This window comes from Erinaceus europaeus, chromosome 10 (genome assembly GCF_950295315.1).
Source record: "Erinaceus europaeus chromosome 10, mEriEur2.1, whole genome shotgun sequence".
Taxonomy (NCBI): domain Eukaryota; kingdom Metazoa; phylum Chordata; class Mammalia; order Eulipotyphla; family Erinaceidae; genus Erinaceus; species Erinaceus europaeus.
This window is the reverse complement of record NC_080171.1, coordinates 94,720,373-94,743,511: the sequence shown is the minus strand read 5'-3', so window position 1 is coordinate 94,743,511 and position 23,139 is coordinate 94,720,373. Positions and strand designations below refer to the sequence as shown.

The 23,139-nt window shown below is 41.6% G+C and overlaps 1 protein-coding gene across 2 annotated transcripts; it reads left to right on the top strand.

Annotated features, from left to right (window-relative positions):
* The first annotated feature begins 834 nt into the window (after window positions 1-834).
* Window positions 835-22,755, top strand: ZBTB26 (zinc finger and BTB domain containing 26). Of its 2 annotated transcripts, XM_060200115.1 has the most exons (3): window positions 1,069-1,177; window positions 2,966-3,082; window positions 18,315-22,755. In XM_060200115.1, exon 3 carries the CDS (start codon window positions 18,325-18,327, stop codon window positions 19,648-19,650), a length of 1,326 nt encoding a protein of 441 aa, XP_060056098.1. In that variant the 5' UTR covers window positions 1,069-1,177; window positions 2,966-3,082; window positions 18,315-18,324; the 3' UTR covers window positions 19,651-22,755. The 2 variants fall into 2 exon arrangements, with proteins under 2 accessions (XP_007540023.1, XP_060056098.1); XM_007539961.3 differs by lacking the exon at window positions 2,966-3,082 and having other exon boundaries at window positions 835-1,177; window positions 18,315-19,650.
* Window positions 22,756-23,139: the final 384 nt, after the last annotated feature.

Sequence of the window (23,139 nt, the reverse complement as noted above, 5' to 3'; positions counted from 1 at the left end):
AAAATGAATATGAAAACAATCAAAGTACCAAATTGTGCCAATGTGTGCTGGTTTGCCTGCTTTCATAGCTCTGGAAGCTTTCTTATAGGATGAAGTTTTTACAACATGACCCCTTTTTTTCTTTATCCCATGATAGCTGTTAGCAGAAATATAATTCTGGTTTAGGAAAAGAGTGGCAACATTTCAGTGAGGTGAGTGGGATGCATTGGATCGACCTTCTTGTGGTGCATCCCGTGAGTACCCATTCATTGGGGAAACTGACGATCCTTCCTTTCCTAGCCTACCGAATCCACATGGATCCCAGTCACTTTCAAAGCCAGCAACAAGCAGCTCCTGACAGCTTTCAACCTGACGCTGTTGACTGGCTACGGAAGAAGGGCAAACGCTAGAAGAAGTGACGTGAGCTTTTTTTTTTTTTTTCCAGTTTAATGTACCACAGGACAGAAGTGATACTTTAGGTAAAAATTAAAACACATGGACATTTCAAGTTCAAATAAACTTTCTCCTCCTTTCAATTAAAAAAAAAAAAAAGAACATCTGCAGCTGAATTTGAGGTTACTGAAAGGTGTGTGACCATGGAGACAAACGCCACTGGGAGCTATCTTCTAGCCTTTGGATCAGAAACTCAGGAGAACTGTGCGGGCTGTCCGGAGAGACCCGCCCCTGGTCGTCAGGTGCACGTGAGGGAGGCTGCGGGAGGGCAACAGCCATAGGCTTCGGCCCGGGCCCTGACGCGATGAGTCCACATCTGTACTTCGGAGGAACTTGCATGGGTTAAGAGCAGAGCAGCCCTCTAGGCGCCAGCAGTGGCCGACCTCTGACCCCAGGAGCTGAGCAGAAGAGGCGTGGCGCGCAGGGTCACAGCCCGGGAGGTTAAGGTGCGAGGCTCCTCCAGGTTGCAGGCCGATCAACCTGCAGCAGCAACATCCCGACCACTCCCGCCACACCCCGCCCACCGAGCGGAAAGTCCCTCGGGCACCCCGTTGCCCTCCGAGCCTTGCGATTGGCGGAGACGACCATGGGACCTGGAAGTTGTCTTTGTCCGGCGAGGGCTGCCCTTCCGGTTCCGTTGGGTCCCCCTTTGGCTTGGGTTCCCAGCCCCTCCCCCTTCCCGGAGCCCCAAGGGGCCGGAGCCCCTGGCACTGCAGGATCCTGAAGGCGGCCTTCCACTGGGTCTGTAAGTGCAGAGGCGACCGGAGCGCCGGGCAGGGATTCGGGATCGCTCAAGTTGGAGCCCCCTTGGGGCCCTGGAGTGGCCAGGACTTGCACTGGGATGGGGGCCGAGGGGCTGGCTTAGGCCTGGAGATCAGTGGGGGGGACTTAAGGAGCGCTTGGCCCGGCCCACGCTGAGCCCCGCCCCTTTTCCTTCCCAGAGCCTGGACTGGGAACCTAAGGATGCCCTAGGCATCTCCTGGGAACCTTGCTCTGGGCTCACCTTTGAACTTGGACCTCAGACTCTGGCATGTTGTAGGAAGTGGCAGAGCAGAAACCATTGTAAAACCTCAGTGCCAGCCCGCGAGTATCACTGATTGCTAAGCTAGGCTACCCTTTTGCAGAGGTTTTCCCCAAATTGGCTGTTGGCCATAGCAGTTTTTATATCGCTGGCACTATGCCAGACACTGGGGATTCATAAGATATCGGCCCAGTTTGGGAGTCAGAGAAACGAAAAAAGTGTTCCTACAACATCTGTATCAGTCGTGTATGTGTGAACAGTCCAAGGGAATGAAGGATGAAGAAAGACTGACTTCTGCATTGTACTTGGAGAGGAGAAGTGGAGGAGTTTTTCAGACAGAAGGAACAGTTGCAGTCCTGTCAAGAAGTGATTGAGCACAAATTGTGTGAAGAAGAGGATATGGGGAGCTCCTGTAGGTAGGAGATAAGAGATTAGGGAAGAAAACAGTCTGGTAGTGACACATTGAATTCTAAACAAGATTTTTTTTTTTTTTTTTTTGAGCAGAAGACAGGTATGTCAACATTTACACTATAGAAAACTATATTTGGGCAGAGGGTAAATAGCAAAATAATTATGCAAACAGACTCTTATGCCGGAGGCTCCTAAATACCAGGTTCAGGTTCAATCCCCTGTACCACCATAAACCAGAGCTGAACAGTGCTCTGGTAAAAAAAAAAAAAAAAAAGAAAGAAAGAAAGAAAGAAAGAAAAAGAAAAAAAGAAAACTGGGAGTTGGGCAGTAGAGCAGGGGGTTAAGTCCACATGGCGCAAAGCGCAAGGACCGATGAAAGAATCCCGGTTCGAGCCCTCGGCTCCCCACCTGCAGGGGAGTCGCTTCACAGGCGGTGAAGCAGGTCTACAGGTGTCTGTCTTTCTCTCCCCCCCTCTGTCTGCCCCTCCTCTCTCCATTTCTCTCTGTCCTATCCAACAATGATAACAACAATAACTACAACAGTCAAACAACAAGGGCAACAAAAGAGAATAGATAAATAAATATTAAAAAGAAAAAGAAAACTATATTCTGGGCCCCCCTATATAAAAGAACTTCTACAAATTAACCTTAGATTTGTTAGTTTTTGCCATCAGGGTTAGTTCTGAGGCTAGGTGCCTACACAAGTACTTCATTGCTCCCAGCAGCCATTTTTTTCTTTTCCTTCTCTTCATTTTTTCTTTCATTTATTATGACAGAGACAGAAATAGAAAGTGAGAAAAGAAAAACATGACCAGCATTGCTCTACTGCTTGTGACGCTTCCCCCACTGCAGGTGGGAATGAGGGCTTGAACCTAGGTCTTTATACATGGTAACATGTATGTTCTACAAGGTACACTCTCCTCTTTTTTATTTATTAACATTAAAGAGAGAACCAGAATATCACTTTGTCATTTATGGTGCTGGAAATCAAACTCTAGACTTCATGTAAGCAAATTAGGCACTGTACCCTTTGCACCATTTCCCAGGCTGCAATTTCAACTTGCTGAGATAAAGTATAGTCCTTTTTTTTTTTTTTTAAAGGAATAATGGCATCTATCTTGTGATAGGAAATGAAGTTCTGTAATGGACGTATGGCATTGTTATTGGAAAGAAATCAAGTATACTGATTTGAATGATGTCACGATTCTATAGTAAATAGTAAGTAGTAAAAAATAAACGATAAAATGTTTTTTAGGGGGTATGCCAAATTAAAGTCCTATTGGGATTGCCATATGAAATTGTCAAGTTGAGAGGTGGAAATAGAAATTTGTAATCCAGCTTAAATGTTATGATTGGTATGACTAGTGGTAAAGGTCTGAGTCAGCACAGAGATGGAAGTCATGACATCAGTAAGAGAATATTGAGAAAGAAGGAAATATTGGGGAAGTAGGTGGTGGTTATATTTATAAAACTGAAAGAGGAACTAGACTGAGTACAGCAGAAAGAGATAAGGGAGAAAGTATAAAAGGGCAGGTTTCTAGCAACCAAGAAAGCTTAGAAAAAGAAGAATTTTCAGGAACGTGCACTAGAACAATTCAGGCAGATCATCTGGGAAATGAAAACATAATAAAAGAAAAAATGCAGCACTTCTTTATTAAGACATTACTAGTGAATTTTTAAAAATAAAAATAGCTCACTTGAATAGTGTGTTTCTTTGCCATGGGTGCCACCAAGGTTTGAACCTAGTCCTGCTTTATTGCAGGAAGCTTTAGTGATGTGGTCTGTTTCACTCTTGCTCTCTTTGCTTCTTTGTCTCTGTCTTTACCTGAAGGAGGGTAAAAAAAAAAATGTCATTCTGTGGGGTGAAGCCCTGATCACCAAAAATAAAATGAATTAATAAATTTTAGAGCTGGGGAGATAGCATAGTGGTTATGCAAAAGACTTTCATACTTAGGTCCAAGTTCAGTCCCCAGCTCCACCATAAGCCAGAGCTGAGAAGTGCTTTGGTAACAATAAGTAAGTAAATAAATAAACTTTAATAAAATGTTTAACAGTAGGGGGGGAAGTAGTGGAGACATCAATTGCTTTGGTCTTAAGTGAGATCAGAAAAAGCCACAATGAAGAAATTCACCACATGGTGCAAGGTACAAGGACCAGTGGAAGGATCACGGCTCCTCATGTGCAGGGGTGTTGCTTCGCAAGTGGTAAAACAGGTCTGCAGGTGTCTTATCTTTTTCTCCCCCTCCTCTTTCTATTTTTCTCTGTCATATCCAACAACAACAATAATAATAATAACAACAACAACAATGGGGGGGGAGATGGCCATCAGAAGCAGTAGATTCATAGCACAGGCACCCAGTCCCAGTGATAACCCTGGAAGCAAAAAAAAAAATTTCACAAAGACAGTCAATAGGCTTATTTATTTATCTAGTAAATGCACATTTTAAAATTGCATTTATTTTTATTAATTTGCCTAATAAAATCAAATTCCATATACTGTTCTAAGCAGTGTGCTCAAACTTAAAATGTAATTTACTTCAAAAATTAAATTTGCATAACACTTCTGTGAAATAATACTATTAGTTGGCAGATAGGAAAATTGGCTAAGTCACGTGGTTGAATGGGGTTTTAAGTCTAAGAAAAATGACTCCAGAATCCCTAATTTTATCCTCTGTTCTAAGCAGTGACTGAATATGAAAGTCAAAGGAGTGTATTTTTTTATTAGTCATTTAATATGGGCTTGAAAAATTACAAGATAACTGGTACAGTTCCGCAATGTTCCCAGCACCGGCGTTCTATGTGCCTATTCTAAACTGAAGTAGTTCTTCCAAGGTCACAGATAGGTGTTGACTATTACTAGTTTTTTCTTTTTTCTTTTGTTTGACTATTATTTCTTTGTCTGTCTGTCTATATATCTATTTAAGTACCTATCTTATCTTTTTGCTCATTTTTTCCTATGATCCTGCCTCCTCTTCCTTTTTTTTTTTTTTTTTAATATTGTTGTTGTAGTTATTATTGATGTCATCATTGTTAGGACAGAGAGAAATGGAGAGAGAAGGGGAAGACGGAGGGGGAGAGAAAGACAGCTACAGACCTACTTCACTGCCTGTGAAGCCACTCCCCTGTAGGTGGGGAGCCCAGGCTCCAAAAGGGATCCTTAAGCTGGCCCTTGAGCTTCACTGTCACGTTTGCTTAACCCTCTGCCCCTCTGCACTACCGCTGGACCCCCCTCCTTTTCCTTTCTAAGTCACATCTACACCTATTACTACTTCTGAATATCTTTCCTTTTTCCCTCCTCTCTCTCTGGGTCCTGATGGAATTGGGTTTTAGAACCTTCTCATCATCTTCCTGTAACATTTCTTCCCCTATGGGAGTATGGACTAGAATTCTTTTTGGGGCGCAAAATGTGGGAGTTCTAGCTTCTTCAGTTGCTTCTCTGATGGACATGGGCATTGGCAGGTCTATTCATACTCCCAAAAGGAGTGGGGACTTTTTAAGGAAAGATAGGCTCATTATTTAAATAAATAAATAAATAAAATAGAAAAGAAAGGCTTGGAAGGACATCTAGAGAAAATGGTAAGTTATGGATTTATATGTCATAAATGTTATGAACTTTTCATTTCTGGCTTAGATCCCTTTCCAGTCTGTGCCATTTTAAATCAATTTCTTTCACTGTTAGGTCAGTTTATGTCATGCTTTCATCCATCACTGACTTTGTATAATCAGATCTCTTCAGCATCAAACCCATATCCCTGCTAGTTAATGGATCTTCTTCTTGAATCATTCTCAGGCTAAACATTTGAGACTAGACCTCTGATCCCTTCAGTATGTTCAAGCTCATTGAATAACTGAAAGATGTTAAGTCACTTAAAGTAAATTTCTTTGTATTATTTTGACTGTTCCTCTTTGTTCCACAACCTTGCTTGCGAAGCCCACCAATTATTTGTCTGTATGTCTCTTGAATTTGCCAACTGTCATTTATACATATACTTGTTTTCTCTGTTTAGGCTCTCATGAATTCTATCTTGATCTGTTAGGGTTTTAAGACACTAATAGGTTTCCTCGGCAGCTGGGCGGTAGCGCAGCAGGTTAAGCGCACATGGGGCAAAGGGCAAGGGCCGGCATAATGATCCCAGTTCTAGCCCCGGGCTCCCCACCTGTAGGAGTTTGCTTTGCAAGCGGTGAAGCAGGTCTGCAGGTGTCTTTATCTTTCTCTCCTCCTCTCTGACTTCCCTCCTCTCTCCATTTCTCTGTCCTATCCAACAACAACAACAGCTATGACAACAATAACAACTACAACAAGCAAAACAACAAGGGCAACAAAATGGGAAAAAGAGCCTCCAGGAGCAGTGGATTCGTAGTACAGGCCCAGAGCCCGGGCAATAACCCTGGAGGCAAAAAAACAAACAGACAAAAAAAAACAACAAAACTGTTTCCTCATCTGTGTGTATTGTTCTCAAACTCATTCTCCATTATTTTTGACTTACTAAGTTTTAGACAGTGTAAGGTTTAGGAATTTCAAGTGATAGATTTGTAACCCAGGACATATATTTCTTAAGTAGCTTGAGTTGAGATTAAATTTGTTAGAGAAGGAAATAAAAACATTGAGAAATCAGGGGCTTGGGTCACAGCATAATGGTTATGTAAACAACTCATCCTGAGAGCCTGAGGTCCCAAGTTTGATCCCCAACCCCACCATAAGCCAGAGCAGTGATCTGGTTTCTGTCTCTTTCTATCTCAGTAAAATAAATAAGATATTTTTTAAAAGAATTGAGAAATCAGACAGGCTTTATAAGGATACAAACGGGTCCAGGCGGTGGCGCACCTGGTTAAGTGCACTCGTTACAGTGTGCAAGGACCGGGGTTCAAATCCCTGGTCCCCACCTGCAGGGAGAAAGCTTCACAAGTGGTGAAGCAGAGCTGCAGGTATCTGTCTATCTCTCTCTCCTCCTTCCCTCCCAATTTCTCTCTGTTTCTATCCAATAATAAATAAATTAATAATTTAAAAAATAAGGATATAAACCTTAAAAAAACATCAAACAATTAAGGAATAAGTGTTGATGGAGATGCTTAACCTTACATAATTTAGTAAATCCTCAAGGATCAGCAGAATAATAGAAAACTGAGGTCATGGGTTAAGTGCAGGTGGCACAAGGCGCAAGGACTGGCATAAGGATCCTGGTTCAAGCCCCCACACACAAGCAGTGAAGCAGGTTTGCAGGTGTCTATCTTTCTCTCCCCTTCTCTATCCTCCCCTCCTCTCTCCGTCCTATCCAATAATGACGACATCAATAACAAGAATAATAAAATGAGGACAACAAAAGGGAATAGATAAATAAAAAAGAAGAAAACTGAGGTTAAATAACTTCCCACTTTCATAAAACAGTTTAAAAGAATGAGCTATATATAGAATGAAGTATATAGAATACAGAATGAGTTCTATATTCCTGTAATGTTAGTAATTATCAAAAAACAGTAAATGTTGCAAAACAATACATATATTGTCCATGTATAAGGAACTTAGTTTATATAGTATTGTCAATGACTGGCCATAGAAAGTGGTAGTTTTGAGAGTGGGGGTGGGAAGTCGGGCGCTAGCACAGTGGGTTAAGCACATGTGGCGCAAAGCTCAAGGAGTGGCATAAGAAGGTCTGCGGGGGGGGGGGGGGGGGGTAGGGGGGGGAGTCGGGCTGTAGCGCAGCGGGTTAAGCGCAGGTGGCGCAAAGCACAAGGACCGGCATAAGGATCCCGGTTCGAACCCCGGCTCCCCATCTGCAGGGGAGTCCCTTCACAGGCGGTGAAGCAGGTCTGCAGGTGTCTGTCTTTCTCTCCCCCTCTCTGTCTTCCCCTCCTCTCTCCTTTTCTCTCTGTCCTATCCAACAACGACAACTACAACAATAAAACAACAAGGGCAACAAAAGGGAATAAATAAATAAAATAAATATTAAAAAAAAAAAAAGGTCTAGGGGGTCGGGTAGTGGCGCAGTGGGTTAAGCACATTTGGCGCAGACCGCCGTAAGGATCCCGGTTTAAGTCCCCGGCCCCCCCTACCTGCAGGGGAGTCGCTTCACAGGCGGTGAAGCAGGTCTGCAGGTGTCTATCTTTCTCTCCCCCTCTGTCTTCCCCTCCTCTCTCCATTTCTCTCTGTCCTATCCAACAACGAACAGCATCAACAATGGCAATAATAATAGCCACAAGGTGGTTACAACAACAAGGGCAACAAAAGGGGGGAAAAGTGGTCTCCAGGAGGGGTGGATTCGTGGTGCAGGCACCAAGCCCAGCAATAACCCTGGAGTTAAAAAAAAAAAAAAAAAAAGAAGCAGGTCTGTAGGTGTCTTTCTTTCCCTGTCTTCCCCTCCTCTCTCCATTTCTCTCTGTCCTATCCAACAATGACGACAACAATAAAAAACAACAAGGACAACAAAAGGGAATAAATAAGATAAATATATATATATATAGAATTGGCTCTTTTGATAGAATACGGACTTGGCATGCCTGAGGCTCTTTGTTCAATACCCAGCACTGCTTGTGCTTGAGTGGTGCTCTGACTTCTTTCCCTCTCAGTCACTTATGAAAAAAGTAAAACACTTCTTTAAAAAAATGGGTAGAGGAGTCATGAAGGACCAAAATGACAACAAACTGAGTGCTGAATGGAGGGCATTTGAGAACGAGGACTTGTGTTTTTCTATACTGTTTAAACATTTTGGACAAGGATTTATCTTCATATATTTTTTAAATTCTAAAATATTTCATTTGCCTTATTTTAATTGAGAGAGAGATACAAAACATTGCTGGCTGTGGCTTATTGATGATATGGATGACCTAGTACTTTAGAGCCCCAGGCATGAAAGTCTTTTTGCATAACCATTATGCTATCTCCCCTACTCTCTCCACATACATGTATTTAATAGATTTGTTTGTTTGGGTAGAGACAGAAATAGAGAAGGGAGGGATATAGAGAGAGATAGAGGCAGACACCTGGTACTGTCTCATTGCTCATGAAGCCCATCCCACCCCAGTATACTGGGGATCTGAACCAAAGCTTGAAGTTTTTATTTTTTAAATTTTTTGTATCATCTTTATTTATTGAATAGAGACAGCCTGAAATTGAGAAGGTATGGGGAGATAGGGAGAGAGAGAGAAAGAGACATCTGCTTTACCACTCGCAAAGCTTTTCCCCTGTCCTTGTGATTATAACATATGCGCTCAACCAGATGCACCACCATCCTGCTCCACGTTTGAAGTTTTTAGAAAGACAGTACTAGAATACAAACTCTTTGAAAAAGAAAATAATAGTTTTATTTTTCTTTTTTTCAACTTTTTATTTATTTATTTTCCCTTTGGTTGCCCTTGTTGTTTATTGTTGTAGTTATTATTGTTGTTGTATTGATGTCGACGTTGTTGGATAGGACAGAGAATTGGACAGAGGAGGGGAGAGAAAGATAGACACCTGCAGACCTGCTTCACCGCCTGTGAAGCGACTCCCCTGCAGGCGGGAGCCGGGGGCTCCAACCCGGATCTTTACTCTGGTCCTTGAGCTTTTGCGCCACGTGTGCTTAACCCGCTGTGCTACCGCCGGGCTTTCTATAATATAGTTTTAATGAGAGACTAAGAAATATTTCCTGGGAGTTGGCGGTAGCGCAGTGGGTTAAGCCCACATGGCGCAAAGTGCAAGGACCGGCATAAGAATCCAGGTTCGAGCCCCAGGCTCCCTACCTGCAGCGGAGTCACTTTACAAGTGGTGAAGCAGGTCTGCAGGTGTCTACCTATCTTTCTCACCCCCTCTCTGTCTTCCCCTACTCTCTCCATTTCTCTCTGTCTTAGCCAACAATAACGACATCAATTAACAACAATAATAACTACAACAATAAAACAACAAGGGCAACAAAAGGGAATAAAAAAAAGTGGTTGGATTATTCAAAACTTGCTGATAGAAACTTGGCAGTTAGACTGCCGGTCTGGTGTAGTGGCTCTGCCTATGAACTCTGAGAAAGTTGGCAGTGTCATATTTAATTGCAGTAATCTAGGCAGTAGATGATAAAGACCCAATCTAAGGGAATGACAAGAATAGGGAAAGAGAGATTGGAAATAATTTCTTTTTGAAGATTTATTTGTTTACTAGTAAAAGTGAGAAACAAACCATCACTTCCTAACTCATGCAACAAACTGAGAGCCCTGTTTGAGAGTCTATTATCTATTCCTTCACCTTCCAGGCCGCTGGAAATCATTTTGAAGAAAGAATCCAAAGAATGTAGTGACCAGGTTCATACCAGTCCACTTCATACTTCTTTGCCCCCCCCCCCCCCCCAGTACTACTTAACTTTGCTTTATGGTGGTGCTGGGAATTGAGCCTGGCATCTTTGAAAATCTTTTTACATAAGCATCATGCTATCTCCCCAGTCCCCTCCACTTTTTTTAAAAACTTTTTTTCCCCTTTTGTTGCCCTTGTTACTTATCGTTGTTGTTGTTATTGCTGTCGTTGTTGTTGGATAGGACAGGGAGAAATGGAGAGACGAGGGGGAGAGAAAAATAGACTGCAGACTTGTGAAGACCTCCTGTGAAGTGACCCCCCTACAGGTGGGGAGCTAGGGACTCGAACCGGGATCCTTGCGCCAGTCGGTTTGCTTTCTACCATGTGTGCTCAACCTGCTGCGCCACTGCCCGGCACCCCCCCCCCCCATTTTTAAAACAGAAGATCCATTGTATTCAAGAAATCTGTGAATGAATGAATGAATGAATGAATGAACGAATGAATGAGTTCATTCACTCATTTATTTTGGTCATCTCCAAGGCTTTACTGCTCCAGACCTTCCTTCCTTCCTTCCTTCCTTCCTAACTTCCTAACTTCCTTCCTTCCTTCCTTCCTAACTTCCTTTTGTAGCCTTGTTGTGGATATTGTTGTTGTTGATGTTGATTTGATGTCCTTCGTTGTTGGATAGGACAGAGAGAAATCGAGAGAGGAGAAGACAGAGGGGGAGAAAGACACCTGCAGACTTACTTCACCCCTTGTGAAGCGACTCCCCTGCAGGTGTGTGTGTGGGGGGGCTCGAACCTGATCCTTACCCTGGTTCTTGCGCTTTGTGCCACGTGTGCTTAACCCGCTGCGCTACCGCCCAACCCCCTCGACTGACTTTCTTAGATAGAAGTAAATACAAGGGGGAGTCAGACAGTACCGCAGTGGGTTAAGCACAGGTAGTGCGGAGTGCAAAGACCCGCTCAAGGATCCCGGTTTGAGACCCTGGCTCCCCACCTGCTGGGGAGTCGCTTCACAAGCAGTGAAGCAGGTCTGCAGGTGTCTTTCTCTACTCCTCTCTGTCTCCCCTCCTTTCTCCACTTCTCTCTGTCCTAGCCAACAACAACAATAATAACAATAACAACAACAATAAAACAAGGGCAACAAAAGGGAATAAATGAAAGAAAGAAAGGAAGAAAGAAAGAAAGAAAGAAAGATTCAAGGAAAGAAACCACAGTAGTGCAGTGTTGGAATACCACGAATGTCACACACTGCAAAGCAGTGTGCTGTGGTCCGGGAAGTGGCACAGTGATAAAACTTTGGACTCTCAAGCATGAGGTCCCGAGTTCGATCCCTGGCAGCACATGTGCCAGAGTGATGTCTGGTTCTTTCTCTCTCCTCCTATCTTTCTCATAAATAAAATCTTAAAAAAAAAAAAAAAGACAACAACAATAATAACAAAAGCATTGTGCTATCCAATTGAGTTATTTTTCCATCCCAAAGTAAGTGCTTTTAATGAAAATTATCGCTAATTATACTTAGAAGTTACCTATAATCAGATATTCTGAAAATATATAGTTTTTCTTCTCCTTTTTAATTTTTTAAACCAGGGCACTGTTTAGCTTTGGTTTATGGTGGTGGTGTGGGGAATTGAACCTGGAATCTTTTATACCTCAGGCATAAAACTCTTTTTGCATAATTATTATGCTATCTTCTCCTTCTAAAAATTTATAATTTTATTCGTTTATTTTTTTGCCCTTGTTGTTTATCATCATTGTTGTTATTATTGTTTTTATTGCTGTCATTGTTGTTGGATAGGACAGACAGAGGAGAGCGAGGACAGAGAGGGGGAGAGAAAGATAGACACTTGCAGACCTACTTCACCGCTTGTGAAGTGACCCCCCCTTGCCCCCCGCAGGTGGGCAGATGGGGACTCAAACTGGTATCCTTACGCTGGTTCTTGCGCTTTGCGCCATGTGCACTTAACCTGCTGTGCTACTGTCCAGCCCCCTATAATTTTATTCTTTATTTGATTCGCAAGTAGCCATGTCTTTTAAAAAATATTTTATTTTATTTATTCCCTTTTGTTGCCCTTGTTGTTTTTTTATTGTTGTAGTTATTATTGTAGTTGTTATTGATGTCATCGTTGGCTAGGACAGAAATGGAGAGAGGAGGGGAAGACAGAGAGGGGGAGAGAAAGACAGACACCTGCAGACCTGTTTCACTGCCTGTGAAGTGACTCCCCTGCAGGTGGGGAGCTGGGGGCTCAAACCGGGATCCTTAGACCAGTCCTTGTGCTGTATACCACATGTGCTTAACCCGGTCTGCTACTGCTTGACTCCTGCCATGTCTCAATATGCTAAATACATACAAGACTGAAAAATAAATAATCCAAAAGGTGGTGAAGTAGATAAAGTGTTGATCGTTTTTAAAAATTATCTTAATTTATTGGATAGACAGCCAGAAATTGAGAAGATTGGGGGAGATAAAGAGGAAGAGAGACAGATACCTGCAGCCCTGCTTCACCACTTGCAAAGCTTTCCCCCCTGCAGGTGGGGACCTGGAGCTCCAACCTGATTCTTGCACATTTATAATGTGCTCAACCAGGTGCACCAGGTGCTGGACTTTTAAGCTTGAGGTCCTGAATTTCATTCCTGGAAGCTCATCTGCCAGGGTGATGCTCTGGTTTTCGCTCCTCTTATCTCTGTATTAAGAAAATCCTTTTGTTTTTGCCTCCAGGATTGTCGCTGGGGTTAGGTGCCTGGACTATGAATCCACTGCTTCTGGAGGCCATTTACCCCATCTTGTTGCCCTTGTTGTTATTATTGGATAGGACAGAGAGAAATGGAGAGATGAGGGGCAGATAGAGAGGGGGAGAGAAAGACAGACTCATGTAGACCTGCTTCACCGCTTTTGAAGTGACCCCCCCCCCCCACCCCCCCCCCCCACCCCCCGCAGGTGGGGAGCCCAGGGCTCGAACAGGGATCCTTTCGAGGGTCCTTGCACTTTCCGCCCTGTGTGCCCCGCCCCCTAGTTATTTTTTAATGAGCTGTATAAAAATAACAGCAATATCAGTTGTTCCTTACTCTCAAATAGCATGCTATTCTAAAGCATTTATTTTTTGTTTTTTAAACTTTGTGGTTTTTTTTGACATACTATGCACTCAGATTTACTGTGCTAAACGATTTACATTTAACAGAAAAAAGTGAATAAATGTGCACACAACAGGCTTCTAGGAACATTCTCCTCAGTGCAGATGCATTCAGTGTTGGGATGGTCCTGAGCAGCAGCATTCTAAGGTGCTGGTATACACTATTTCCGTTTTGCTTCTTTTCTTCCTTTGTTATTATTTATTTCAACAGGAAGCCCTGGTGGCTGCTATTTAACAGAAGATGTAGTTTGTTAGTGATCAGGTGGCTCCAGCTCACCACAATCACAGTCAAAGCTACCGTCCAGCTTACTCTGATACAGTGGGACTTCTCTGACTCATCGAGGGTGTGTGAAGCACTCGGACAGCCCCCAGTGTTGGCTCCGGTCTCCGGCTGTGCTGGAGGCAGTGGTGTCTCCAAGGCTCTCGCTTCGCCGCAGTTGTGCCTTGTAAACCCGACCTGCGAGAGAGCTAAACTTTATTTTGATAGAACAGAGAGAAATTAAGATGGGAGAGATAGGGAAAGAGACAGAGAGACACCTGCAGACCTGCTTTACCACTCGTGAAGCTTTCCTCCTGCAAGTGGGGACCAGGGACCAGGGGTTTGGACCTGGGTCCTTATGTGTGGTAATACATGCACTTAACTAGGTGTACCATGACCTGGCCCCATAGCATGCTATTCTTTTTTTTTTTTTTTTCCTGCCTCCAGGTTTATTGCTGGGGCTTGGTGCCTTCACCATGAATCCACTCCTCCTGGAGACTTTTCCCCCCTTTTGTTGCCCTTGTTGTTTTATCATTGTTATTATTATTGTTGTTACTAATATCCTTGTTGTTGGGTAGTGCAGAGAGAAATCGAGAGAGGAGGGTGAGGACAGAGGGAGAGAGAAAGATAGACACCTGCAGACCTGCTTCACTGCCTGTGAAGCGACTCCCCTGCAGGTGGGGAGCCTGGGCTCGCATGGAGATCTTTACTCAGGTCCTTGCACTTAGTGCCATGTGCGCTTAACCCACTGTGCTGCCACTCGGCCCCCAAAACAAGTCATTTTTATAACTTTGGTTATAAATTGAGGTATTCAGTATTTCCAGAGTGAATATTTTAATCTACTATAACTGTTTAAACTTAAGATAATATAATTTTGCTTTTTTAAAAATTTATTTATTCCCTTTTGTTTCCCTTGTTTTTTTAAATTGTAGTTCTTATAGTTGTTGTTGTTGGATAGAACAGAGAGAAATGGAGAGAGGAGGGGAACACAGAGAGGGGGAGAGAAAGATAGACACCTGCAGACCTGCTTCACTGCCTGTGAAACAATTCCCCTACAGGTGGGGAGCCGGGGGTCTCGAACTGGGATCCTTACTCCAGTCCTTGTGCCACATGCGCTTAACCCGCTGCGCTACCATCCGACTTCCATAATTTTGCTTTTTTAAAATACTGGTATAGCTCTCGTAGTTCTTAGGTTTTTCATTTTTTATTTTATATTCATCATCTTTTCTGTGGTGCTGCATTTGCTTCTTTCTATTTCTCCATCCTTTATCTCTCAGTGCAGGACTGAGACCTTTGATTATTCATTTCCTGTACATTCAGAATGCTATATAAGTGCAAAGTTTTTTTTTTTTTAAATTTCATAAGCACAAAAATTTATTCTGGATAGATCATTTTATACAGTAATTACTGAAAAGATAGTCACTACTTAGCTATAAACAAATTATACAAGCAAAATAAACATGGCAATACAAAAATGTAAAGATGACAGAAATCTGTACAAAATAACTTATGTATAAGTGCAAAGTTTATAGAGCACACACATTACAAAGTGGGAAGACCCAGATTCAAACCCCTGGTCCTTACTTGGAGAGGGGACACTTTCTGAGCAGTGGAGCAATTCTGCAGGTGTGTCTCTCTTTTTGTCTTTTTCCATTTCCCCCATATCTGTTTCTCTCTGTCCCTAACATGGAAGGAAGGAAGGAAGGAAGGAAGGAAGGAAGGGAGGGAGAAAGGAAGGAAGGAAGGAAGGAAGGAAGGAAGGAAGGAAATAAGTTAGTGCTGGAAGTGGTAGCATTATTGTGCAGGCATGAAGCAGTAGCAATAACCCCAGCAAGTAAAATTTTTTTTTTTAAAAAAAGCAATGGTGCCTAGGAGGTGGAACAGTGGATAAAGTCTTAGCCTCTCAAGTATGACATTCTGCATTCAATCCCCAGCACTGCATATGCCCAAATGATGCTCTGGCTATCCTTCTCTTTAATCGATCTTTTTTTTTTTTAAGCACGGTAAGTGTTTTGTCTCTGAAGAAACAATTTCACAGTATCATCCAAAAGTTACTTCACTATTGTTTATTGAGACCTATTTATTTCTGAAACTTAGTGAAATTCACTTTTGAGAAGTGGGGGGAAAGATAGTCTTAGAGTGTGGTCCGGGAGCTGGCATCGTGGATAAAGTGTTGGACTCTCAAGCATGAGGTCCTGAGTTCAATCCCCGGCAGCATATGTACCAGAGTGATGTCTGGTTCTTTCTTTCTCCCCAACTAACTCATAAATAAATAAAATATTTAAAAAAAAATTCTTAGAGTAACAGAAGCATTGTTGTTCCCCCCCCTTTTTTTTTTTTTTGCCTCCAGGGTTATTGCTGGGGTTAGGTGCCTGCACCAGGAATCCACTGCACCTGGAGGCTATTTTTTTCCCTTTTGTTGCCCTTGTTGTTTTATCGTTGTTGTGGTTCTTATTGTTGTTGTTATTGATGTCATTGTTGTTGGATAGGACAGAGAGAAATGGAGAGAGGAGGGGAAGACAGAGAGGGCAAGAGAAAGATAGACACCTGCAGACCTGCTTCACCGCCTGTGAAGCGACTCCCCTGCAGGTGGGGAGCCAGGGGCTCGAACTGGGATCCTTAAGCGGGTCCTTGGGCTTTGCACCACGTGGGTTTAACCTGGTGTGCTACTGCCCCCCCCCCCCCCGTTCTTGTATGAAATGTCTTTAAAAATTTTTTTCTGAAGTGTTGGAGAGTGAACAGTACTGGGACTGTTGAACTCTTGAACTGCTTTCCCCACCATTTTTGTATATACATATACATACATACACATATATGTATGAGGAAGGTTGGCGCACCTGGTTGAACACACACATCACAGTGCACAAAGACCTAGATTCAAGCCCCCTGTTCCCACTGCAAGGAGTAAGCTTCACAAGTAGTCAAATAATGCTGCAGGTCTCTCTCTCTCTCTCTCTTTCTCTCTTTCTCTTTCTCCCCCTCCTTCCTCTACCTCCAGTTTCTATATTTAAATAAAAATATTTTAAATAGAGGGAACAAAACACTGTTCTACCATCCATGTAGTCCCCTTGGTGTTTTCTTTCTTTCTCTTAAATATTTATTTTTACCAGATGATGATGTGGGGGTTGAACCTGGGAGTTCAGAGACTCAGGCATGAGAGTCTCTTTTTCCATAACCACTATGCTATCTGCCCCCACCCTTCATTTATTTTTTATTATCTTTATTTATTTATTATCTTTATTTATTTACTGGATAGAAACAACCAGAAATTGAAGGGGGAGGAGGTGATAGAGAGGGTGAGAGACAGAGAGACAGCTACAACATTTGCAAAGCTTTTCCCCTGCTGGTGGGGCTGGGGTGGGAGTGGGAGTGGGGGGCCGAACCCGGGTCCTTGTGCATTGTGATGTGTGCTGAACCAGGTGCACAACACCCAGCCCCTATTGTTTATTTTTAATTTTTAAAAAGTATATATATATATATATATATTTCACTTTTTAAAATATTTATTTATTTTCCCTTTTGTTTCCCTTGTTTTTTTTATTGTTGTAGTGGTTGTTAGTGATGTCGTCGTCGTTAGATAGGACAGAGAGAAATAAAGGAGGGGAAGACGGAGAGGGGGAAGAGAAAGATAGACACCTGCAGACCTGCTTCACTGCCCCTGCAGCGACACACCTGCAGGTGGGGAGCTGGGGGCTCGAACCAAGATCCTTAAGCCGGTCCTTGCGTTTTGCGCCACCTGTGCTTAACCGCTGCACTACTGCCTGACTCACTAAAATATATTTTTAATTTTTTATTTATTTTCCCTTTTGTTGCCCTTTTTATTGTTGTTGTAACTGATGTCGTCGTTAGATAGGACAGAGAGAAATGGAGAGAGGAGGGAAAGACAGAGAAGGGAAGAGAAAGATAGACACTGCAGACCTGCTTCACCGCTTGTGAAGCGACTCCTCTGCATGTGGGGAGCCAGGGCCTTGAACCGGGGTCCTTAGGCTGGTCCTTACGCTTTGTGCTACGTGTGCTTAACCCGCTGTGGTACCACCGGACTTCCTTTTTAAAATTTTTTAAATGTTTGTTTATTTATTGGATACAGACAACCAGAAATCAAGAGTGGATGATATAGAGGGAAAGAGACCTGCAACACTGTGTCACCACTGTCAAAACTTTCCTCCTTCAGGTGGTGGCACTCTGCAGGGGGCTCAAATCTGGTCCTTGGTCATTGTAACATGTGCATTCAGTCAGGTGCACCACCACCAGGCCCCACCTTGGTGTTTTCCATGAAGCTCCCTTGTGGTATCAGAGATCAAACTTGGGTGCAGAAGATAGCATAATAGTTATGCTGGGGCTCCAAAGTCTCAGGTTTAATTCCCCACTCTCCCCCCTATTCCTAACACCATAAGCTAGAGCTAAGCAGTGCTCTAGTAAAAAAAAAAAAAAAAAAAGAAGAAGAAGAAAAAAAAAAAAGAGGTGGGTGGGTGGGGAGGGAAGAGATCAAACCCAGGACTTATGTATGCTAAGGTACAGTGCTTTACCCACTGAGCCATCTCCTGGGCCAAACATAAAAAGTCAATGAATGAATGCCAGGCTATCAATATTTATAGTGATAGTAGTCCAACTCCTTAGGTGTGGTTGACACTGAAGTTGGTATACAAAAATTTGTAACAGCAATGGAAAACTGTTATAGTAGTACCTTCCTCATTATTTTCCTTGGATACATACAGAAATGACAACACAAATTTGTGGAAGGAAAATCCAGTTTTCTTAATTGCTTACATTTTCTTCAATTCATCCTTTTTACATTTCTGTTCCTTAGGTCTGCCAAAATGTCTGAAAGATCAGATCTCCTTCACTTCAAGTTTGAAAATTATGGAGATTCAATGTTACAAAAAATGAACAAATTAAGAGAAGAAAATAAATTTTGTGATGTTACAGTTCTCATAGATGATGTTGAGGTACAGGGGCATAAAATTGTTTTTGCTGCAGGTTCCCCATTCTTAAGAGATCAATTTTTACTGAATGATTCCAGAGAGGTGAAAATCTCCATTTTACAAAGTTCTGAAGTGGGGAGACAATTGCTCTTATCCTGTTATAGTGGTGTGCTGGAATTTCCTGAGATGGAACTGGTAAATTACCTGACTGCTGCGAGCTTTCTTCAGATGAGCCACATTGTAGAACGGTGTACACAGGCCTTGTGGAAGTTTATAAAGCCAAAACAGCCAATGGATAGTAAAGAGGGATGTGAACCACAGAGTGCTTCTCCCCAGTCAAAAGAACAGCAGGGAGATGGCAGAGGCTCCCCCAAACAGGATTCACCTTGTATTCATCCATCTGAAGACAGTATGGATATGGAGGACAGTGATATTCAGATTGTTAAGGTAGAATCTATTGGGGATGTATCAGAGGTTAGAAGTAAAAAAGATCAGAACCAGTACATTTCTTCTGAACCCACTGCTTTACATTCATCAGAGCCCCAACACTCCTTGATAAACTCAACTGTGGAAAACAGAGTAAGTGAAATAGAACAAAACCACCTCCACAATTATGCCCTTTCTTATACAGGCAGTGATAACATCATCATGGCCTCAAAAGATGTGTTTGGGCCTAATATTCGAGGTGTAGACAAAGGCCTTCAGTGGCATCATCAGTGCCCAAAGTGTACCAGGGTGTTTCGTCACCTGGAGAACTACGCCAACCATTTAAAAATGCACAAACTCTTTATGTGCCTACTCTGCGGCAAGACTTTTACTCAGAAAGGCAACCTTCATCGACACATGCGTGTGCATGCCGGCATTAAACCTTTCCAGTGTAAGATCTGTGGGAAAACCTTTTCTCAGAAGTGTTCTTTACAGGATCATCTTAACCTTCACAGTGGAGATAAGCCCCATAAGTGTAACTATTGTGACATGGTTTTTGCACATAAGCCAGTTTTGAGGAAACACCTTAAACAGCTACATGGCAAAAACAGCTTTGATAATGCCAATGAAAGAAATGTCCAAGACCTCACAGTGGATTTTGATTCTTTTGCATGTACAACAGTCACAGACTCTAAAGGGTGTCAGTCACAGCCTGATGCAACACAGGTCCTGGATGCAGGTAAACTGGCCCAAGCTGTTCTGAACTTAAGGAATGATAGTAGTTGTGTGAATTGAGTATGGGCTTTATACTCATAACTAGAACTGACTGAAATAATGTGGCAATAGTTTAAGTCTTTTTAGGAGTGATTTTGCTACTTAAGTTCTCCAAAAACGTGTGCAAATTGTAGGGGTGAGTCAAAGCACTAGTAGGCCAGGAAACTTATTACTTGGAGTGGTCTTGCTGTCTTTAGCCTCCCCATATTCTGTCTTCAATTATTTATCCTTTGATGTCTGATTTTCTTTACCAAGGAATATTCCATTTGTCTACCTAACACTGACTTATGTGTGAGACTGGCAGTGTTTTAGACTTTGCACTTGGCACATTTGGAGGTACCTCACCTAACCTCCACTAATAGATACTGTACTAAAAGAAGTGACTAATGTTTTTCTTCGGCAGAGAATAGGCCGGGATATAAAGTGATAATGTTGTTGGCCTGAATATGTGGTAGAACTTCTGGTTGCCTATTGACAATTGTTTGTTTAATGAATGAATCTGCTTCCTATGATAATTTGTGTTTGTTTTAGAGATGACTGTAGAGAAATATTTGAAGTTCTGTATTCTTCTGTACTCTTTTCAACACTACTTAGGTCCCAACTCCATGGCATTCAATTGTTTCCATATATATATATATATATATATATATATATATATATATATATAAATATAATTTTTCCCTTTTGTTGCCCTTGTTTTTTTTTTATTGTTGTAGTTATTACTGTTGTTGTTACTGATGCCATTTGTTGTTGGAGAGTACAATCTTTTTAGCAGCTCATGCAGACAGATTGTTAGGGGGTCACCATTAGGATCACAATCAACAAAAGAATGAAGTACAGTTATACTATTACTTGCATGGTTTTCCTCAAGAAGCCAGATTCTTATTACTGCCTAATTTACTTGTTAAAGTCAGGATTGCTATAAAAACATTTTTATTATACTAAAGTATAGAAGACCTAAGGGGAATATTTATTATGAGTGTGAACTCATAATTTTGTCATAAGAAAGGTGAGTCTGGCCTTCAGCATGTTGTTCAGTGCACTGTGATAATTGTTCCTGACTTCTCTTTTCCTTGTGTTCTTTAATTTCTGAAACAGATGGGGAGGAGGGAACATCACAGAGGGAATAGTCAGACTTTTGCATTAAGCTATTAGTATAAAGGTACACTGTCCCAATTTGCCACTTTTGAATATATCACAGTTCAAAAATTGATTTTTCACTATGGAAAAGCATAACTTTTTTTCTAAAGCACATATACTTCAGAAGTAAAATGCTGAATGTTATTAGTTCCTGCCTCACTTGCTAGACTTAGGTAGTAGGAGTGTTAGATTCCTTAGGAAATCTTTAAAAATCATTTACTTGCTCTTTTTTTTTTTTTTTTTTACTGTAAATTGGGGTATCCAGAGGCAAAAGAAGTGGCCTGGCCTAGGTTGGCCAAAATGTTATGTGGCTGAATATGAGCTAATGTCTCCTCACTATACTTGGCTTAAAATGATTTAGTACATGATCAAGAGTTAGTGTTATGAAAAGGTTCCCTTTGTGTCTGACATTTGTGACTGTTAACTGTGAGACAGGCTAGATTTTTGTAAACAAAATATCATAAAGGGATTTATTTATGTTAGTTACTTTTGGGTTAGACTGAGTATGCTTCCCAAATATGTGATTGACTTGCTGGGTTAGGGAGGAAAAGGACAAGTACGAATAATGTGAGAAGAATCCAAATGTGAAACTGATTTTGTCTGTAAACTGGGCTTATGTAGTTTCCATCAAGATTTCCTGTTTTCACTTTTGAGTTATGAGAGTGTATGTAAAGATAAACCAGAAATTAGGTTTAATTTGTGTAGTCAGGAAATTCTTAAAAGATGTTATAATATAATGCATTTACATGTAAGTCTGTCTTGATAGATTTAAAATGAGGCTACACTAGTGATAAGACCTAATAGGTATCTTATGTCTAATGTCACTCATTGTATGGTCTAATGATGCTTCCTAGCATTCTGATTTTTATATGATCCAACCAAAGAGTACCAGTTCTATGCATCAGTGAGACACTAATATGCTAACCAATGTTTCACTATTTTCTCTGAGCATTATTTCATCACAGGAAAATTTCAAGTTGGAGTGCTTCTTTGTTTACATTCATGTCCTGTTTTTGTTCTGGCTTGAAGACTAAATAAGGCATGTATTCAAATAAGATTTGTCTCTGGTTGGAGACTATTACCAGGTTCAGTTAGTCATTCAAGAAACATTTACCAAGTAATTACTGGTGCCTGGCACTATGCTAGATACTGAGGATATGAAGGTAAGATTGTTATCATCCCTGCCCTCAGGAAGCTTACAGTCTCATCTGATCTTAGTGAGATAGGTGCCAACTTGATATAACAGGATAATCTGCCTTGCTTTCTTTAATTACATAACATAAAGTCAGGATCTTGATGGTTTTTTTGTTAGTAAAACTTGTAGTTGTTATCTTTTGCAACTGCAAACCACTGATGTGACTTACAGTGTCCACCATTTCTTGGCTGGAGAAGTGTTCTGTTTCTGTGAGACATAGTCTTCATTTTCATTGAACTTGATTTTTATCTTTTTTTTTTTTTTTTTTTTTTTAGTACATGAGTCTTAGTTTGTACTTGCAAAGCAGTCAAATTATTGCTAAAAATAGTTTTATAGGGCAAGACAACTTTCAAAAGTAGTAATATTCCTAAAAGTTATATTCAAAAGTAGCAAGATTTTTTTTTTTGCAAGATTATTTTTTAAAACATCATTCATTCAGCATTTCTATCTTGTGGGTTCCCCTGGATAACTAAAAAGGAGAGAGGACTCTATCATAATTTGGCTAACAATTTTTACTGTGTCATTGTTACTATTTCATTTTAAAGACACATTCCATACTGGCTTTGCTGTAAATCAGATACCATTTTGATTTGTTTTAATGTACTAGAAAGTCTATAAATGTAGGTGACTAGTGTCACTACTACTAAAAATATTGTCCTAAGTAAGCAACTCAGAATATTTTATTTCAGCTGGTGAATAGCTGTTCTAAATCTGTTGTATGTTAGACATACTACGAACTACCTCTTCACTTATTATGGGGAAGTTTCCGTAATAAAAGTGTGACTGTTAAATTCCTGGTGTCAGTAGTTTATTTCCTCTCCTGCTTTCCAATTTCTGTGATTTAAACTCAGCAATGCAGGGCCAGGCAGTGGCGCACCTGGGTGAGCACACACATTACAGTCAGCAATGACCAAGGGTTTATTTTATTTTTATTTTTTTAAATTAATTTTATTTTTGAGAGAGATGCAGAGAGAGATACACAGAGAGAAACAACAGAGCTCTGCTCAGCTCAGGTTTATGGTGGTGTGGGGGATTGAATCTGGGACCTGGGAGCCTCAGGCATGAGAGTCTATTTGCATAACCATTATGCTGTCTCCCCTGCCCAATGACCACGGTTTAAGCCCTTGTCCCTAACTTGGAGGGGGAAAGCTTCATGAGTGGTGAAGTAGGACTGC

Coding starts and splice junctions, on each gene's coding strand:
- ZBTB26 (XM_060200115.1), top strand. CDS start 18,325: ATGTCTGAAAGATCAGATCTCCTTCACTTCAAGTTTGAAAATTATGGA.